The 21,471-nt window shown below is 36.8% G+C and overlaps 3 protein-coding genes across 14 annotated transcripts in view; 1 reads left to right on the top strand and 2 right to left on the bottom strand.

Moving 5' to 3' along the window:
* The window catches only part of LOC108612728 (uncharacterized), a 75,233-nt gene that overhangs the window by 36,885 nt on the left and 16,877 nt on the right, over window positions 1-21,471 (bottom strand). For 3 of the 11 annotated variants that reach the window (XM_018005696.2, XM_089467565.1, XM_018005697.2), the window contains exon 1: window positions 7,639-7,761. The exons of 1 other annotated variant lie outside the window; for it this stretch is intronic. The gene's annotated coding sequence lies outside the window, so the exon portion shown is untranslated. Of the gene's footprint in view, window positions 1-3,835; window positions 4,458-6,661; window positions 6,888-7,638; window positions 7,762-21,471 lie in introns of those variants that run through there. 7 more of the 11 variants (XM_089467566.1, XM_018005698.2, XM_089467569.1 and 4 more) reach the window with 7 other exon arrangements.
* Window positions 9,118-10,046, bottom strand: LOC108612763 (uncharacterized). The gene is made up of 2 exons (XM_018005759.2): window positions 9,906-10,046; window positions 9,118-9,843 (listed from the first exon to the last, which is right to left on the bottom strand). Exons 1-2 carry the CDS (start codon window positions 9,906-9,908, stop codon window positions 9,217-9,219), a joined length of 630 nt encoding a protein of 209 aa, XP_017861248.2. The 5' UTR covers window positions 9,909-10,046; the 3' UTR covers window positions 9,118-9,216.
* Window positions 15,775-18,456, top strand: LOC149268964 (E3 SUMO-protein ligase ZBED1-like). 2 transcript variants are annotated; one of them, XM_089467926.1, is made up of 3 exons: window positions 15,775-17,284; window positions 17,353-17,839; window positions 17,907-18,456. In XM_089467926.1, the coding sequence occupies exons 1-3, from the start codon at window positions 16,395-16,397 to the stop codon at window positions 18,342-18,344; spliced, it is 1,815 nt and encodes a 604-aa protein (XP_089324052.1). In that variant the 5' UTR covers window positions 15,775-16,394; the 3' UTR covers window positions 18,345-18,456. The 2 variants fall into 2 exon arrangements, with proteins under 2 accessions (XP_089324052.1, XP_089324053.1); XM_089467927.1 differs by lacking the exon at window positions 15,775-17,284 and having other exon boundaries at window positions 17,334-17,839.

Raw genomic sequence — 21,471 nt, 5'->3', positions numbered from 1 at the left:
CAATATCTGCATCTTTGTGTCTGTATCTGTATATCTGTGTCTATATATCTGTATCTATGTATTTGTATCTATGTATCTACATCTGTGTATCTGTATCTATGTATCTGCATATGTGTCTGTGTATCTGTATCTACGTATTTATATCTATGTATCTGTATCTGTCTCTTCATCTGCGTATCTGCAACTGTGTGTCTGTATCTGTGTATCTGTATCTGTGTATCTGTATCTGTATCTGTGTATCTGTATCTATGTATCCGTATCTGTATCTCTACCTATGTATCTGTATCTATGTATTTGTGTCTGTATCTTTAGCTATGTATACGTATCTATGAATCTGTATCTATGCATCTGTATCTGTATCTTCATCTGCGTATCTGTATCTATGTATCTGTATCTGTGTATCTGTATCTGTATATCTGTATCTATGTATCCGTATCTGTATCTGTATTTATGTATCTGTATCTATGTATCTGTGTATCCATATCTATGCATCTGTACTGTATCTTCACCTGCGTATCTGTATTTATGTATCTGCATATTTGTATCTGTATCTTTGTATTTGTATCTATGTATCTGTATCTTTGTATCTGTATCGTTGTATCTGTATCTTTGTATCTGTATCTTTGTATCTGTATCTTTGTATCTGTATCTTTGTATCTGTATAATTGTATCTATATCTATGTATCTGTATCGTTGTGTCTGTATCTTTGTATCTGTATCCATGGATCTGTATCTATGCATATGTATCTGTATCTTTATCTGCGTATCTATATCTATGTAGCTGTATCTTTGTATCTGTATCTATGTCTCTGTCTATCTTTTCTATGTAACTGTGTATCTGTATCTGTATCTGCGTTTCTGTATCTATGTACCTGTATCTTCATAACTGTATCCGTACTGATATACTCTTCTCATTTCTCTGAACGTGTGTAAGCATATTGGCCAAGCATAGCATAAATGTATTTAGCAGCAAGTGTCTACACTCTACTCTAATTCCCTCCTCCCTCGTGTCTCCCTCACTAGCTCTCTTTGTTTCGCCCTCTCTCTAATTCGGCATGAATTGAGATATGCAGCAAAATCTAATGAATAAATTAACGCCCTCCATGCTCGATTAGTTGTTTTTTTGGGCGACCTTTAAACGCACATCGAATACAACATCATTCAATTATTAATTATAGAAATGAATGGCAAAAATGAATTGTCTAACCTTTATCAATGAGTAATTACTGTAGCTGCCACAGAGAGCAACATGCCACAAGAACAGCAGCAGACAACTAATTAGCAGCGTGTTCTCTCCAATTAGCCACAGATTAAATTCAATGTGGCTTTGCTTTGTTTATGGTTTTCCTATTGATTTGAATAATTGATCCGCTGATGCACGGAGAGATACCCTAGCTGATTTTAGTTTCAGATTAATATATGTGCCCGTTTCTAGGCATACGTTGTGTTGTTTATTATGTGTTGAATGAACATATGTTATTGTTATTATAATATTGATTAATTTGAGTACAGGCTCACTTTTACAGGGTAGAAAAAGTTGGTTTTGCCTTCATATCTATTGTTTCCTTAATTTCTGATATATATTGTTCAGGTAAATGCTTTATTACCAGCTCCGACAGCATGTTAATATCAAGAACTTTGCCAACTTGTATCCACCATTGATGTAAAGGAAGTTTGGCCCAACTTTGAGCGTTACTTAACCCACAAGGGCAACAGTCAAAACTAACACAAAGTCGACACACAAATCACATAAGCCTGTGTGCCCAAGCCAGCAACATCAACTTTACGTTAACTAATTGCTGCTACAGACCGCCGAGTCGCTGCCTGGAAATCCTCAACTGAGCACCTGCTCTTGGCACCTGTCCGTGCCGCTAAGCCGCAGCTAAAAGCGAAACTTGTGCAAAATGCATTTTTATTTTGCTCATGTGCTGCCAGCTGAGGTTTATATCCTTTGTAAAGGGGTTGGTGTGAAGCGAAGAGGGAAGTATCTCTTCCGTACATAAATACTTGATTAGTTGGAAAAATAAGCTTTTATCTAGAACTACCCTATATTCAAATGATTTATCAACAAGGTAAATTTTATATCGTATAGCTACTTTACCAATAGAGTTAAGTTTAGTGCAGGGTATTTCATATTCGATATTTTGGGCATATTTTCTGCTTTCTATTTTTATTAAATTTGACAAACTAATTTACTAGCTCATTACGTATACTTAATAATTTATAGAGCTCATATTAAGCATACGCACAGCTAGCCGCAACACTGAAACATAGTTCGTAGCGTAAATACACCCACACACCCACCCACACACACACACACCCGCACCACAACTGACATGAGCAATGGCAGACAGTGAACCGCAACAGCAACCACCGAAAGAAAAAACTGACTAAAATCCACGTGAAAGCCAGTGAAATGAGTGGCACGTGGCCTTTTGCTGCGGCAACTGGTGGCAAACAAGGCGTATGCAGCATGCAACAAAATTAAATAATTAAACGCTTTGCTGCGAAAGCCGAAGCTGCACCACATGAATTAACTAAATCCGAGCACAATTCAGAAAGACAAAGCCAAAATATACAAAGCCAAAGCTAAAGCCAAAAGCCATAGCCGAGAGCCTCGCAGCTGACCTGCTGCCCGAATTAAGTAAGATTATACAAATGATAGACTAAAAGATAGTCTGTGAGCAACAAAGACAGGCTGTGGCCGTAGCTCGACAAAAGAAATAGCTTGGCAGACAGACAGAAGCAGAGGCAGATATGCAGATACAAATGTATTTAAGGAGATATGGAAGAGTGACTGACAGAAAAGATGCACAGACTGATAGAAGAACTGAAATTTAAACGTATAAGCAGACAACAACAATCGTCTATATAGGTTCAGCTCTTCTATATGTCGAGCTACTCTTATGCAAAAGCAGTATATAGAGTATCTGAATTGATCATATTTTACATACTTAAACCATAAGAATCGATATTTATCGGTAAATTGAAACAGACAAAGGTGTAAGAAAAAGAAAGAACAGAATCGAACTTATCTCTTTATATCTAACTGTTTGAAAATGTATACAGTCAAGTTCCGATAATTCGAATTAGCAAGGGGATCATTTTCTTTTTTTTTTCGATTTTTTTTTCAAACTATCGAGAATTATCAAGAAAGATTTTTTTGAGATAAAATTTTTTTTTTTTTTTTCAATTTTTTGCGGTTTTTTGATTTAGCCTCAAATTATTGAGGCTCGACTGTATCTATTTGAATTCATTAAACCCAACTTATCATCTATGACATGCTAACTGTTTATACATGAATAGCTATGCGACCTCTGATGGACAGATAGATAAGTGAATTAAATCGAATAAAAAGGAGTATCTAATATGTAGTATATATAGAAGCGGCTCTTATCATTCCAATTCAATCAAAAATGCTTTCATTAGCACGTCCATTCACAACTAGAATATACCCTACTTTAATACACCCTGTGAATGCTTAGAATGTATTAAAAGACTATACAGACACTATACAGACCGTGATCCATTTTGTCACTGTTAAGCAAAGCTTCTGTTGTCCCAATCCCAAGCAATAAAATACAGTATATTCCACTCTTACTCACTCCCCAAGTTTACAGGGTATTATCAGATATACATATATAAAAAGGTAATCGTATAAGAAGAAGGAGTATCAAACATATACGGAATATATAGCATTAGCTCTTCACATTCACTCAAGGCTTCTTCATCACATATCACATATCCATCTAGAGCATACCCCACTCTGGCACACTCTGCCTCCATTTACAGGGCATTATCGGGGAATGAGAATTAATGTGTGGCTTTTGCATACCTGTCTAATGGGTCTGCTGTTGCGGCAGGTGCCGGCACGTCTGATGCCACTAAGTATGCAGCGTTATCGGCAGCGCCGCTGCTCGTGACTGCTCCACGATACTGCGACTGTTCACGTTTCACTTCTTCTTCTCGTTATTATACTTTGTTTGGGTTTTTCTGATTATTTATTTGTACATTTTAAAACATTTCTTATTACTCAGCTTTTGTGGCGGCAAATGAAAAGCGCGTTTAAATGAAAAATATCCCAAATAATTATAATAAATACTTTTTACAGGCTCCTCCGTCGGCCCACGTCTCGAGCTGTCGAGCGTTTTTTCTCGCTTCTTATTTTGTTTCTTTACTGTTTGTTTTGGGTCGACGCAAGAGAAGGTCTTGTCTTAACAGAAAAAAAAGACTTCCCTTTTCACACACACCCACACACACTCACACGCACGCCCACACTTTTTGTGTGTTGTTTGAAAAAAGGGAAAATTTAAATTAAACTGATTTGTTGCTGTTGTCGCTTCAATTTTTGCTGCTGTTGCTGTTGCTGCTGCGGCTTGACAGCTTTTTTATGCCTTTTTGTGGTTGGATTTTGTTGTTGTTGTTGTTGTTGTTGTATTTTAAATTACAAATGACAGCTGCAAAAGAAAACAGAGATAAAACGAAACAATAGTTAACACTTATTTAAATGCGAATGCAAGCCGTTGCCAGTAAAGGTTTCTTCTGCATATTAATCATACGCCCCGATGTCCCTGCCTCAATAGCCTTCATTCCGTTTCCTTCTGTCTCTTAAAAGCCAACACAATTATGCAAATCAAATTAATTTGTTGCTTATTAGTTTGACCCACTGTTCAGCTGCAATTAAGGGCGGCCGTGCGCTCTGGGCGTGGCCCAGACACTGAGCACAAAAAGAAAAACATTTACTGCAATTTTCATGTGAAATGTTCCATGCAATAACATAAAGACAGACGGACGGCGCAAGTAAATGATTGTGTGTTGGCAATTTGTTGTGTTGGCTCATAAACACGCCATAAGCCCATCAATATGGCGCCACGCCCACACCCGCACCAGTGTTGTGTGGGCCAATAGGCCAATATAGGCAATCAGGCGCCAAAGCAAAATCAACGCAAATTGAAGCCAAACAAAAAAAATTAAAAATGCAAAAATCGAAATCAAAGCCCAAAGAGGGTGTGAGAGAGAGAGAGAGAGAGAGAGGAAGCGGAATGAGTGAGAGAGTGAGGGGAGAAAGGAGAATTAGGTACGTCAAATTAGAAAATAATGCAAACGAAAAAAAAATGTATATAGAAAATTGAAAGCAAAACAACAACAAATTGATAAATATTATGAAATCATTTTGTTGTTGTTGTTGTTGTTATTGTTGCCACTTGAGGCGGAAGTGCGCCGCAGCTAACAACAAAAGCCGCAGGAGCTGACTAAGGATGCAGCAGCAACAGTAGCCGGATAAACCAAAGCAAAAAGCATTGACAGAGAGAGCAGAAAAAAAGTGAGAGGGAGAGGGAGCGAGAGCGAGCACTTGCTTGAGCTGGCATTGTTATGACTGCTGTAATACGCTTTGCGAGGAGATTACAATGTCTGATTACTTTGTTATTAATAAATACAAAAGCGTGCCACACACACACACACACATAAGTATAGAAGCACACCTATACACACACACGCGTGCATGCATGTACACGTTGTGGCAGCCGCGGGCAACGGCGCGTATACGCGATTTTCATTATCTGTTCTATGTCGCTGTGGCTTTGTATGCCAAACGTTTATTAATAAACCTACCTCTGTGTGTGTGTGTGTGTTTGTGTTTGTGTGGGACACTGTAACAATACAACACAATAAACACACAGCAGCAACAACAAACACAACAACAACAACAACAACGGGGCACAGGTAAATGCAGTTTGTTTAATAAACCAAATACTATATATAAATGCGAAAACTATATTCAATTACTGAGCCATCAATTTGTTTATTTATTGCTGTTGTCATTGAGCCAAAACAACTAACTGTAAATATACATATATATGAGTGTCTGTGCGTGTGTGTGTAACAGAAGATTTAATTTGATTTGGGCACAATTTAATTGCATTTTAATTGCAAATGTTGTGAAAGTTCGCTTCCAAGTTTCAATTTAATTGAGCGTTAAATTATTTTTAGCTTCAGCTTTTTTGCGTCTTTTAAAATCGATTTATGTATAGTATAAATATATTTATAAATATACATATGTATATGAAATATTTAATTCAATTATATTACAGTTATGTTTGCTTTAATCTAATTATAATAGCGCTTTATGTTGCTTTCGTTTTTTTTTCGTTTATTTTTCACATTTAATTAAAATTCGCTTTTTGCAATTTTGTTTCATGTTTTTTATTTGGGTTTTTCTTTGCACTTTTCTTTATTTTGTTTATTGTTTATATATACATTTATGCATTCATTTCTCCTCTTCGAATGAGAGTGGCATAGTAAAAATTCTTTTCTTTATATATAGTTTTGTTTTTCAAATTATTTAAGGCATTTGTATTTTTTAGTTATTTATTTCCCTTTGCATTCTCTACTCTGTTCACGCTCAGCTAAGTGGAATGTTTGTCCTGCTGTTTCACTCTCTATGCATAGCAAAAGCGAAAAGCGCTTTTTTATCTAGAGACTTGCAATTTGAAACTGAGAGTTGCATTGCAACTGAAAACCTGGCTAAAAGGCGTCTGCTATGTCTTCTATATGCTCAATTGTTTATGCAAATATTTAAGCTAATATGAAGAAGAGGATATATGAATATATATATGCATAAACAAAGATCAGTTGGCTTTGGTATTGGATCACTGTTTACCTTAGTTTTCAAGTGGAAGTAATTGAGGCATAGTTAATCGGAAAACATCGATTTCCATAGCCTGAGCTCATGCCGTGAAGAAGGCGTGGCAGACGCCATAAACTTAACGATTACAAGATCCGCAGCCGAATCAAATTATTTTTTTGCTAATTTGATCGAGGAATAATTGTATTCACTATATTCAGCTTGACTTCTAGTTATCCATGCATAATGGAATATAATATGATTATATATTATATTTTATTATTGTTCTAATTATATTATTTTATTTATTTGCTATATATTTTTTAATTATCTATATATTTTTCTAATTATATTATTATATTCAAATTATATTATATATTATATTTTTTATATATATTTTTTCCATATATATTTTAATGCTTGCTGATTCACTTTTATCCAGTTTCTAGATAAACTATCACTTAGCTTACACTTTAAATTGTTTAATAAACTTGATAAATTTATTGCTTCGAAATCGTTTCATATACATTTTATTTATTTATATTGACTGTTCATATTGAATACTTGAATTTGTAATGCACTTTTTATTTTATTTTTCAATGTTCATATTTATATTCAGTGTTAATATTTTATACTGATATATAGTTTATTTTTTTAGTATATGTTTCAAGTTTTTATTAGTTCATTCTCTGTTTGAGTTAAACTATTCATGTTGAGCTACAAATTTATATTTTATGCAGCTTTTCAAAACTTTTGCTGCTGAAGTAAACATTTTAGCATTTTTATAAGCTTTAATAAACAACTATATATTTTAATTCATGCTTCATTTTATGATCAGTTTATGTTTGAGCAGTCAAATATTTGTTCACTCTTTTATTTTATGCTCATTAAATTAAGTAATACTTTTTATATTAATTCCACATTTTGTTTAAATTCAAATTATCATTCATTGTTTATTAAATTAAATTATAGAAATCAGTTTCAAATTGAGAATTTTCTTTGTTGTCGGCTACCTTCTTTCGAAACCCCAACGTTTTCCACTTTTCGCAACGAATTTTCTTGTGCAGCTCGCATTCGCAGTCGGAGACGTTGAAACCGCAACTGAGTTGAATTTTCCGATGTGCCTGCCTTTTATGCGCTTTTCCTGTCGGCTTCGTTCAATGTTGAATGTTGAAGCGAACTCAACGAAGCTTTTTCGCTTAAAGCTTTTCCACATTCAATTTCCATTTCCATCGCCTCACTTGCGACTGTTTACAGGTGTTTGTTTTGGCCAGTCCAGAACAGAACAGAACAGAACAGAGCTGAAAAGAAACGATACAAACTCCTTTGGGCCAAATGGCGCAAAAGCTGTTGTGCTCTTTAAATTTTCGGCAGAGTTTTTCTTCTTGTGTTCGCCTTTTCATTTTGGTTTACGCTTCGCTAACCGCAACATTTTGTTTTGTTGCTGGCCTGTTGCAGGCAACAACTGTGCGCCACTTGTTGCACGCTGCCAAAATTTGTCAGGCAATTTATAAAGTTTGATGCCCGATGCTTGGCCACAATTTATCAATAATTCAACAGCGAGAAGCACGAAATATCCATATATATTTATGTTTATGCTTATGCCTATGCTTATGCCTGCTTTCAAGCACAATAAAACAGACAGCGAATCTGACTTTGGAAATATGCGTAAATTGAATGCTCTATAAAATGAAGTAGATCTGATACTAGCCTAGTACTGGACTTGAATCTGACTCTTAGCTGACCAGAGCTCAGTTCACATAGGACAGAACTAGCTATGCATGACAAGCTGAGCAACAAAAACAAGCTACCCGCTGAAAGGGTATTAACATCCAACGACAACACTTAAAACAGGCGATGACTTAATCAAACGTTTGGAAAATTGTTGAATTATTGAGAGCAAGCTAGAGAGAGAGAGAGGGAGAGAGAGAGAGAGGGAGAGAGAGAAAGGCAACGAAAAAGAGAGAGAAATAGAAGCAAAACTTGAAGTATGCCTAATCAATATGTGTTGAAGACAGTTGGGAGGACGATCGGGCGCGTAAAGAAAACAAAAAGGCACTGCAAGGCACACACATACACACACAAGCAAACACACACATCCTGTGACAGCGCAAGGATTGTGAAGCGACAACAAATCAATTGTGAAGCCACACGAGAAAAAGGACAACGGAAATGATGAGACACGATGTGGGAGAAGACAAAAAGCAAAAGCTGATGACGATGATGACGTGGCTGACGATGATGATGATGATGATGATGATGAGGAGCGAAGGGGCAGTGAGGAATAAGCGCCACAAACTGTGGCAAACCGAATGAAAACATTTTTCTAATTTCCTGTCATCAATATCAAATGAAATGTTATGGCGCACACACCAAATATCCTCAGACGCCCCCGTGCTGCCCCCGTGCTGCCCCCGTGCTGCCCCCGTGCTGCCCGCGTGCTGCCTGCCTGCCAACACGTCTAATTAAGTTGTGTGTGCGAATGTCGCGTATTTATAGACAATTCCTTTTATTGCAAGTAAACCGAATTCGCACATATAACATATAACAATTGCTGGTTAATATACATATATTATATATGTATGTATTACCTAGAACCTTAGCCGCCTGATCGCACGATAATGATAGCCATCATCCAGCAGCGCCGCGGACTCCTCCCCGCTCTGCGGCACCGGCTCGACGGCCACCGCATTGTCCTCCAGTGGCGGCAGATAGGCCTCGGCGGTGGGCGTTAGATCGGGTATGACTTTGGGCGGGGCATAGTGGTAGCCATCGGCCTGCAGCAAGCCAGCGGGCTCCACAATATCCTCATGGGTTGGCGCCTCCGTTTCCTCCACACTTGGCTGCTCCGTGGTCGTGATGGCAGCTGCCTCCGTTGTGGGCAGCTCGCTGGCTGCTGTTGTTGTTGGGGGTGCAGCTGTCGTTGTCGTTGTTGTTGTTGTTTCTGGTGCGATTGTTGTCTCAACCGGTGGCAAGTACTCGTTGCCGGGTGGCAAGTACTCACGGGGCGGTGTCAAGACATGCGACAATGTAGCCGCATGCTGTTCCACGGGCGGCAAATAATTGCGACTGGGCAGCGGTGGCAGCACCACAGGTGGCAGGTACTCCAGCGGCAGATGTGAGACATCGCGACGCGGCCGCAAGGCACTGGCGTTCACGCTGACAGAAGCCGCCGCAGCCAGCAGCATCAGCAGGTTGGCACTTTGCTTCATCTTCAACTGTAAAATTTGACCTTGATCTAGCTGGCCTGTCTCTGTTTATGTCCGAGTTTAACACTTACCATATCAGCAATGTGGGTCTGGGTTGGCTGTGTGTGTTGGCTTGTTGGGATGTTGCGTTATGCTGTGTCTTTTTGAAATCACTTTGGCTATTTATATGAAAAATTAGCAAGGGTTTGCCAAAGACTCGACGCGTTCGATTCGAACAGCAAACCGAGCAGAGAGAAGAGAAGAGAGAAGAGAACTGAGCGAACACGAGCTATCGAACCGGAATCTCAATTAAACACGCGTTTCAATTGTTGCTGTTGCTGTCGCCTTTGTTGTTGTTGCTGATGTTATTATTGCGTTTGATTGCATCGAAAACATTTAGCGCACAGACGATACCTTCCGCCTACTGAGCTGTTGTTTTAGCTGCTTTACGGCTAAGAGTTGTGTAGAAGAAAAGAAGCTACTTAGTTGCATTAGCAGCAAGATGAAAATAGACTCTTATTTGCAATCAAAATATCAATCAATTAACTAAAGCAAGTAAATGTTGTTAATTTAAGTAAATGTATTTCGGCTGACAGTGCTTGACTCGCTGTGTAATTAATTAAAGCAGTTGGGTCTGAAGACGAAGAACTGAGGACGAGAACTTTTAGAAAAATTCTTTGGAAAAACTGATATATGGATCTATATAAATAATATTATTAACCCTAAGAAGCAACATATTATATAAGAATACATTCTTGCCTTAAGCCGCGTATTAATCTTAGCTTAAATTTTGGGCCCTAACAAAATAAAATATTTGAAATATTTTTAATCTAACTTTCAATTTCATCATCAGGAAACTTTTCATCAATTTAGCCTTTTTATATACTTTTCCATATAACTATAAATCTTACCTATATTTGGCTAAATTTCAATTCACCCTAACTGCATCACACAACTTTTTGTCAGTTTAGCTTTTTTAGCCTTTTCAATCAATAAAATTACAGTTACTTTTTAACTATTTAGTTACCTATAGAAATATTTTGGCTCACCTATATATTTAGCATATAAATTTATGGTTAAGCTTTAAAAGTATAGCTAAAAATATGTAGCCATTTTTTTTATGAAAAATTACAAATTTCTGTATATATTTTTAGCTACCTCCAAATTTGGTGACTATAAATTTTACTTTATATATTTATATTTTAGATAAATAATACAAATAATTATAATTTATATGTTTAGCTATTTTTTAAGCCGGCCTTTATGATTGCTTGACCATTTCAATCTGTTCCAACTTTAGCTTTAAATATTTTGTTTGTGCAAATCATTTTAAGTTCTTTAAAGAAACTAATAATAAGCTATGATTTTCATTCATATATGGTATAACGATATAGCTATATAGTAACCACATTTCTAGCCAGTACTCAATATTATTTAGCCTTATTATAAATAGCATTTCAATTCAGCCATTTCATGCTCTCAATCTCTCGCTGCTTCTACCTCTGCTGCCAACACCGTTCCTCTGTGGTCTAGGCGCCAGCTTCAAACGTGTTGCACCTGAGTTCGATCGAGCCGATCTCTTTGTTGGATGCTCGTCATGACATGGTCATCGATGGCATGGTCATTGGCATTAGTTTTTTGAACCAGCGAGCGCTTCTTAAGTGTTGCCAACAACTGTTTATCTATTTGACTTGAGCTGCGTTTGTTTGCCGAAGAATATTTCGCACTCAATTTAAAAATCTGTCAATATTTTTCAATTGTTTTGTTACCTTTGGCCACATTCTACAAATATCGGATTTGATGAGCGTAACCGAAACCGAAAACGAAACCAAAACTGAAACCGAAACTGAAATGCTTATAATAAATAATTTCAATGTCCCGCAAACAAAACGAATTCAATGTCAAATGTAAGTTTTGTATCTTTTATTGACTTTTTGGAGGCCCTCTAATTACAAGTTCAAGATGATGCGGCATTTTGTGCCGTGGCTCTGTGGGTCAGAGAACTGTCACGATCTTCTGCTACATCAGTTGCATCATGACGTGGCAATTAAGAAACTTATCACACTTATGCGGCACGCTGACGTCTGGCTATAAGCGGCTTACAGACACGTAAAAAAGCTAAAAATCACAGCATAAGAAAATGCTAGGCAAGGGGGAGAGGGTGCTTGGGGGGTAGGTGGCTTGGAGCACGCAGCCGAAGCGCAGACAATGCACACAATTTCAATCAAATGCATTAAACCAAGCTAAGCTGTCACAAAATCCATCAAAAAATATTATTTCTATATAAACTAAGCACACACTCATGCATGCATACACACACACACACACACACATATCTATAAAACGCCTTTATCTTTGTCCGATTTCCGCAATTTTCAGCGCGTGGCAGACAAATAAGGCGAGAGAGCGAACGAGCAAGCAAAAAAAAAAAATCAAGCAAAAAGTTACAAAAAAAAATATTTAGCCCAAAAATGAAATCGAAAGCATATACCATTTTTTGCAGTGTGCTGCCCCAGCTCAACGCGTACTCAAATTCAATGTAATTTCTTTCCTTTTTTCTACCATTTTGTCTGTGTGTGTGTGTTTGTGTGTGCGAGTTGTTCTTGTTGTTGCAGGATTAGTAGAAATTGAAAACGCTGCCAACGACGATTCGTGCCACCTTCTCAAAAAAAAAAAACGGACGAGAGTGCTTGTGCTTAATAGAAACGGTATATATACATATGCATATACATAAAAAATCCGAAAATATTTAGTTAAAATATTTAAACTCAATAACAGGTAACAGCCTGCGCCTGCCCAACGACTGCTCCTGTGGCAGTGTCTGATTCGTCACTGAAAATTTTCGATGCCAAATCGAAAATAAATTCCACGCAAAAAATCGGAAGCAAAAACTGTGCGCTCAATTGAATCTGTGACCACGCGAACAGCAGCAAAGATAAATAAAAAAACATATATATATATATTTCTGATTCATGTATATATATATATCGACAGCGCGAGAGATTGAAAGGCTGCCAACGTTGACATGTAAAACGCATGCATAGCAATGGCACTACAAAGGACAAAAATGCGAATCACTAGGTAAGCAAAAAATTTAATATATATATATATACATATACATATATATGTATAGGTAGACTTGGTATCGCTTGGCAATGCACTAGTTGCATATAGACAAGAGTGCTTTGCCATAAAGAGAAACAAGCTGTAAGCCAATCGAGGTATCAAAATGTTTACCTATAAGCCTCTTCAATTTATGCAGCACTTTGTTTTCGATTTTAAAAGGTAAACTGAAACGAGTTGTAGGTGGAAATATTTAAAAGCTGAAACAGTTACAATTTGAGACTAGTAAAAAATATATAAAGATTTTTATTAACATAAAACAAATCAGATTTGTTATGATAAGCCAATCAAGTTTTAGCATTTAAATACAGAGAAACTTTTGACTAAATATTTTTTTATTTTTTTTTTTCATAATATATAAGTAATATAAGCTGCAGTCATCGTATTTTACGCTCAATTTATTATTTTATTATTATTCTTGGTGAATTCAATGTCATTGCAAACTCTGAACATATTATATTTCGAATAGCACTCACAGTTGAGTCCTTTTAGCCAACGAAATATTCATAACTTGGCCTGGAACTCGAGCGAAAACCACTTAGACAACTTGTGGGGGGTGGGGAGAACCAATGACTGCTGTTAGGTTTCATTCAAAACACAAAAAGCTGCACCCAACTTGTATGGGAAAAGTTTAGCTCAGATATCTTTATTAGCTTATACAAGAGTTTATTTTTGGCCAATTGCTTATGTTATATATGAAGTTGCCCTATCTTAGTATGGTAAATAACTACAACAAGGAGGACCATCTATTAAATTAACCTCACAGCTAGCAGTCAGACAGTGTGGATGCTTAGATCAACTCGGTTTTAGCTAACGTTCGTAATTTTATGGATTTTTAGACCTCTTTCAGTAAACAAGCCAAGTACAAAATCTTATGTTTGATGGATTAGCACAGTTCTGTATTATTACTATTGCTATTAACAGACTATATGGATTGAAATATGTATTGAATACATATATTCTAGAATTATCTGATAGCTGCTATATTATTGAATAATAGAGATCCAGGTTTCTGCTTACGATTTCTAGTTCAAAACCTAAACAATCTTAAGCTCTTATCAGATAATGACATAGAGATTCCTTTATGTAGAAAATTATATATTTTATAGTATCAATTTTATCGCTTGCATAATATTATCAATACTATGGTTTATATATTTTTCTACACATACTACAATAAATTGTAGAAAAACATATTCCCAACACAATTCAATTGACATATTTTCTATAATTTTGCTAGGACAAATTATAATGCTACAATAGAGATCCAAGTTTCTGCTTACGATTTCAAGAAACAATTTTAATCTATTATTATGCTATACATGACATAATGTTATAGAGATTCCTATATATGGAAAATTACATATTTTATAGTATCGGTCGTATAGTATTATCGATACTACAAAACAAATTTTTTTTTATACACATACTAAATTGTAGAAAACCATATTCTCAAAATATTTCATTTAAATAAAATAAAATTTGTCACTTGTCTAGACACACAAATTTTTGCTTTCCATTTACACTTATATTTCATTTCAAAAATATTCTTTTATATTTTTGAAGAGCATCATAAGAGCTTCAATATTTGATTCGAGCATTTTGGGCACAATTTACGTACGCATTTTAAATGCCACTGTCAACAAATCAAATACTCGAAAGAGTTGTCGCTTGATTTGCATGCGTGGCATGGCTTGTGCGGCAGCTGCGTGTGGCACAGAGCACAGATAACATGCAGTAGTATGTGTGCATAGAGGGAGAGAGAGTGAGTGCGAGAAATGTAATCACTTCATAAAATATGCAACAGTTGTGGGGCACAAACATGGGGCAGCAAACAAACAGGCAGCAAATTAGACGCAGCTCACGTGACTCTAACTTTAACACATTACGCTCCAATTACGCGCGTGGCAAGCTGGGCGGGTCCTGGCAGGTTTGCTAAAGGGCGTGGCGTTGTGTTGTGTGTGTGTGTGTGGGGGTTTTGCTTTCTGCATAATAAAATCAGTCGCAGCTTGTCGCCTGGCTCCGCCTTAAGCTGCCACAAAGCAACTGCAAATGCAATGCATACTAAACAGCGACAAGCACTTGTACTCACTTATGCAACAGGCAACTTGCAACATGCGCCAGCAGCTGCTGTGCATACACACTCGTATGTGAGTGGCTGTGTGTGTGTGTGTGTGTGTGTTGAGCTTAGGCAAAGCAATTTGCTTGCAACGACAAAAAGTCAAAGTCAAAGCGCGCTACGAAATTTAATTACAACTTGAAGGCTTTCCAAATTCCCTAAATATGAACAAAGCGCTGTACAGTGGGGTGTAGGCGACTGTGGAAATACTCTACCTAACAGGTGTTATCTTGCTTTATTATAATTTAGTAGCAAATGTTTATTTTTATTAAATCAGAAACTATCTATCTATTTATCAGAGCTTATTTTGCCCATCGCATTTGTTTTTTTTTTTTTTTTTTCGATAATTTTGCTTACTTTAAAGCAGGGACCGCAAATAAGTGTTACGCATTTAAAAAAATTGAGGCTCAAAAGTATTCCCAAAAAGAGAGAGGAAAACACACATAAGGATATTTTTTTATGGCGAGTTCAAAAAAAGGATAAACTTTTATTGGTAATTTTTTATAAAAAAATTATTTTTAATTATTAAAATTGATTTTTATGATAAAAATCAAAAATAATTATTACAAAACAATTTTATATAAAAATCAAATCATAAGTCTTATATTTGATTTTTATTATAAAAATCAAAAATAAAACTTATGATTTGATTTTTATTTTAAAAATTGAAAATAAAAATTGAATTGATATATCTCTTGAAGTAAAGGAGCTAGATCGTATATCGGCATATATATATGATCTACGCATTATTACCTTTCAGATGATATATAATATGTATGTAAATATGTACATGTATACGTACATATACATTAATTATATACTTAGACGCTTTCCCAGGGCACTTGCGCTGTTCACTTGCTCGTACCTATTCAGCAGATAATGTGAGGGGGAGACAGATGCAGATAAAGCATAATCACTGTATATATGTACATACATATGTTTATATGTATATATACGTATTATTGTCACCTTTCCCTGCTCCCATAGATAAAAAATTTACTTTAGGCGCAAAAGAGTGAAAGAGATAAATTGAACTAGAGCATAATGACATACGCACAGTGGGCATCTATCGGTCAATGCATTTTATAAAAAATAATACCAAACCTAAAAATTGTCCAATATTGTAAAAATATCCTAAAACTTTGAATTCTAGAAAAAAATTAATTTTTAAGAGAAAAAAAAAAAAACTAAGCTAAATGGGCCGTTTGGCCCACTGTGCAACGGGGAGAACCGTTAAAAATCTATTTTTAGAATTCGATTTGCGATAAGAAGTGGTTAACGCAGCATCGTTAAGCTTTTTGTGTGCATTGTTTCTTTTATAATTTGGTGATTGATTGCAATGGGTCGTAAACGTGATGCTATTGTCCGCGAGTTTTTTTGTTTTAAAGTGGAGGAAAATGTTACGGATTGTAAAATTTGCAAGCGTTCCTTCAAGGGCAATTACTTCACTAATTTGAAGAGACATCTTCAGGAGTGCCATGCCGATGAGTACATGTCTGAGTTGAGCCAAGACACAAGTGAACCTCAGGAGAAGAAAACGAAATTTTCTATTTCTATGTCGACAAGCGAGGTTAAGAAAGCGTGCGTGCAATTGGTGACAGATGAAAAAGTGCCATTCTCCCTTTTTGATTCTGCACCTTTTAAGGCGCTGACACTCCAAATTTTTAATGGGTTGAAGATGAGCCCCATTACGTCACGGAATGTTATGAATCACGTCGCGGAGAAATATGAGCTCGAGAAGTCCGTTTTAAGAGATCGACTTCAAAGCAAGATGCTATCGCTCAAAATTGACATTGCTTCTCGACATTCCAAAGGCATTCTGGGCGTAAACGTCCAGTATTATAGAAATAATGCCATTGAAGTGAAGACATTGGGCATAATTGAGCTGCAGCGCCAACACACAGGGCTCAATTTGAGCATAGAAATTGAAAATATTTTGGCAGAGTTTTCAATTTCAAAGCAGCAATTATATACAATCACTTCAGACAATGGCAGAAATGTCGTAAAGGCAATTGATTGCTTGAACGAAGACCTCGAAAATGTGCTCAGTGCTGATATCGAAAATGAGCAGCTGATGGACAGCATAAATGTTTTTTCGATCTCAACAATTCGATGTGCTGTTCACTCCTTGCAATTAGCCGTAAAAGATTTTTTTAACAATGATGCAAGGGATGCAACTGTTGCAAGTGCGAGAAAACTTGTAAAAGCTTTGCGCACACCGACGTTCAGGTAAACATACAAATTAACGATTTTTAAATATACCAATGAATAATTTTCCTCTTGTATACTGAATTTAGACTAGCAATTTCAACTACAGCGCTACCTCTGCCTGTCATTGATGTGCCCACCAGATGGAGCTCAACTTTTGAAATGCTAAGAAGTGTATGCATATACGAGGAGTTCATCCGGCAACACTTGCCTGAAAACCTTCAGCTTTCAAAGAAGCAATGGGCTGACATCAAAGTTCTATTGTCTGTCCTGGAGCCGATATCAGAAGCCACTAAAAAGTTGCAAAGCGAACAGCTTTTTTTTGGGGACTTCTACAAGCTTTTCCTAGAAACAAAATTAATGATAAAGTCTATGGTTAGCAACATCCATAGTGAGGATCTAGCCAAAAGCTTGGAGAAGCGGGAAGAAATACTGACAACAAATGAGGTGATTCTCTCGTCAATTTATTTGGATCCCCGAATTCGGCGGATTCTTCTGAAGAATCCACTTCAGCTGGCGGCAGCCAAAAATCATTTGGTAGGATTGATGCGCCAAATACTTGCGCTAAATAAAAAAGTGAGACTAATAACTCCTTCCATATTTAAAAGCAATTACTAATTACCTTTTTTGCTTTTATTATCAGGACAGCCAAACAATTGATAAAGATACTTCGCCAGAAGCTTCACAGGCAACGTCGACTCAACCGGACGATGGCCTTGAAATAACATCCCAAAGCACATGTTCATTTTTAAACGCCTATTTGAACACTATTGAGGTTGCGTCTGACTGTGAAGAGTCTGAGGAAGAGGACGAACCGGAACTCAAATTGGCTATAACGGAGATTTATGGATATTCCCCAAAGCCAATAGATTTAAACGTGGATATTATGTGCTATTGGGAGGACAAAAAGTTCACATATCCACGATTGTACCGTCTTGCCAAGATAGTTCACTCGGTGCCTGCCACGCAGGTTTCGGTGGAAAGGGCATTTTCTGCGCTTAAGCTTGTGCTGACAGACTTAAGGTCTAACCTAAGTGCAGACTCTATAAAAAAAATAATGTTCTTAAAACTAAATAAATAGTAAACTTATACCAAGTGTTATATCTATGGGAGCAGGGAAAGGTGACAATAATACGTATATATACATATAAACATATGTATGTACATATATACAGTGATTATGCTTTATCTGCATCTGTCTCCCCCTCACATTATCTGCTGAATAGGTACGAGCAAGTGAACAGCGCAAGTGCCCTGGGAAAGCGTCTAAGTATATAATTAATGTATATGTACGTATACATGTACATATTTACATACATATTATATATCATCTGAAAGGTAATAATGCGTAGATCATATATATATGCCGATATACGATCTAGCTCCTTTACTTCAAGAGATATATCAATTCAATTTTTATTTTCAATTTTTAAAATAAAAATCAAATCATAAGTTTTATTTTTGATTTTTATAATAAAAATCAAATATAAGACTTATGATTTGATTTTTATATAAAATTGTTTTGTAATAATTATTTTTGATTTTTATCATAAAAATCAATTTTAATTATTAAAAATAATTTTTTTTTAATTTATCAAAAAATAATAATTATTTTTTAATTTTTTCCTATAAAAGTTATAATCGTTACGGTCCCTGCTTTAAAGGTAATTATAAATATTAGATTAGATCTGATTTCACATAAATTTATCAATTTTTATTTTTAACAGTTACCCAAAGCAGGCATGATAATATATATAATAGATATGTCCAATACCCCTTTTCCTCTGCTATGATAATAAATATAAAATATATATACAACCAATCCCATTTTTTCTGTGCTAAAGCTATGCAGTTACATATTTAAGCTTATAGCCAAGCCTTAAATTTAAGCTAAAAGCTTAAAGCAGAAATCTATATAATATAATAATACAATATATATGTATATGCCTATGTAATCCCTTTTATTCATCCACGAAAATTGACTTAAGAAGATTTATATATATACCAGATTACATACTGAAAGCCACATTCGAAATTCTTATATAAAAACTAAGCTAATGATTCCTATCTCGGATCCAACCTCAAGTCGAACTCATAATCCGAGCACCAACTCTTATTGTAGAAGATAAACATAGCAATCAATATTAATCAATCATTCTTTCAATCAATATTCATTTGCATGCCATATACTATATACCTATAAACATATCATAAATGTGTCTATCATATCATTCCAGCATTAGCCGCAATAATTTCTCTTAAATCTCTTAAGCATGCAATCCAATATGGCCTTCTTGTCGCCGCCAACAGTGCATGACTAAAAAGGGACTCGCAGCTCGGATTATTTATTATATTTCAGTTGCTGCTGATTTGCTGCGTTTTTGCTTTCTGGAAGCCTTCGTCCATTGTCAAAGTCAATTTAATTGTCTCAATTAAGCGCTAAACGCTGTCGGCAACTCCGAGCCGTGAACCCGGCCAGAGCCCACGTAACCCAAATCAAGCCAAGGTCAAGGGGAAGACAAATGGAACTGCGACCAGACTGGATGTGGATTTTGTCCTAGGGTTGGGTCTGTGCCCGGGACTCTCCTGTCGCCTTCATTGTCTCCATTGTGGCATTCCAGGCAGCAACCGCTTTTTGCGACTTAATAATCAAGTGACTTACTAAAAAGTTAACGCAATTTTGTGGCAACTTCAAAAGTTTGCCGCAACTCTTTGGGGCGCAGCTATTGTTGCGCGCGTTCCACCCCTTCTCCCACGCCCTCTACCACTCCCCCTTCCTCACGCTCTCCCACATCTCAAGCTCGTGCTTTGTTTTTGCCACAGAGCACATTTTCACGCACAGTTGAATGCACTTTTTGTGCTGTCCCCCGGACTGCTGAGAAATGTTTGGCGTGAAATTGCGCAGGTGTTACGCGAAGCTGGTGGAGGTGGGTGGGCACAGGGTGGCGTGGCACAGAATGGAGACCCGTTGATGATGAGACATGAATAGAGTCTTATGAATTTATAGCATTAGCTACTGAGACAGCCCGTGGCACAGGGTGGCAAGTCTGTCAAAACAACAGCTAAATTCATTTGATGGAATTAACTACCGCAACGCCCTGTGCACAGGGTGGAGATCCCAATGAAATATAAGCTTAGTTGACTCAAGAGCTACGTTTAAATGGCTTTAGTGCATTAGATGCTAAACAGATATGTGACGCCCTGTGCACAGGGTGGGCAGTATTTACGAAATACATTCCCAGTTGTTTCTAATAATAAAGTGGGGAAAGCTTAAATGTATTAATTGTATTGATAGTAAAGTTAAAGTGCTAAACAGTTATGAGACACCCTGTGCACAGGGTAAGGTATGTGCTGCAAACTCCTCAAATTCGGCGGCTGTGTCATGTGACGTATACGTAATTTGCAAAATAATTAAAAAGCAACACACGCAAACCTTTACCCACACTCTACACCCTGTCATTTTGATAATTTTACACTTATTTGCGCATAATTTTCCAACGCTAGATAATCAGAAAAAAAATTAAAAATAAAAGTAGAAAATTGCGCTCTGAACCCCAAAAATTGAGCAGCGCATGTAAATTTTAACAGCGATGCAGCAAAGCGAAGAGCAGGGGACGTAGGGAGGAGGGTGGAACGAGGTAGGAATACCTGGTCAGTCAACAACATATTTTGATGTGCAAATAGAGGAAATTGTACAAATATTAAGCGGATATTGCCTGCGGCGTTGAATACCCGATTTGGCGGGTTCATACTGGGCTGGGGCGAAAGAGAGAGAGAGAGAGAGAGAGAGAGAGGGTGAGCGCGGGTTAAAGCGGGGGATCGTGACCGAAAACCGCGTGCTCTGATGCGACAGCATAGGCTAAAACTTTAATGTCGGTGAAGGGAGATTGATGTGTGGTGGGTGAGGAATATGCATGTGTGTGCGTATGTGTGTGTGTGTGCTGTGGCTGAAGTGTATGTAAAGTGCGTGTGTGTGTTGGCCACAGAATTTGCTCATTTTGCGCCTTTAAGCTGCTAAAGCTACGGCCAGGGTCAAGTGTAGTGTGTGTGTGTGGGTGTGTGTGTGTGTGTGTCTCTGTTAATGCCAGCGGTTGACGTTTATAATTTTACACCGAAACTAATTATATTAACTTGAGAGGCAATGCCAGCTCAACCGAATCAGTTTACGTAATGCATATGTAAGTGCGCTCAACGTGTGTGGTCTACCT

This window comes from Drosophila arizonae, chromosome 4, assembly GCF_054131065.1.
Source record: "Drosophila arizonae isolate 15081-1271.41 chromosome 4, UAZ_ARI_1.0, whole genome shotgun sequence".
NCBI classification, from domain to species: Eukaryota; Metazoa; Arthropoda; class Insecta; order Diptera; family Drosophilidae; genus Drosophila; species Drosophila arizonae.
Note: the sequence above shows the minus strand (reverse complement) of the source record. Positions and strands in the feature narration are given on the sequence as shown.

Bases quoted from the DNA above. Each gene is read 5' to 3' on its own strand.
- LOC149268964 (XM_089467926.1), top strand. From the start codon at position 16,395: ATGGGTCGTAAACGTGATGCTATTGTCCGCGAGTTTTTTTGTTTTAAA. The intron at 17,285-17,352 runs GTAAACATACAA...TACTGAATTTAG, and splicing joins TTGCGCACACCGACGTTCAG to ACTAGCAATTTCAACTACAG. The intron at 17,840-17,906 runs GTGAGACTAATA...TTTTATTATCAG, and splicing joins TACTTGCGCTAAATAAAAAA to GACAGCCAAACAATTGATAA.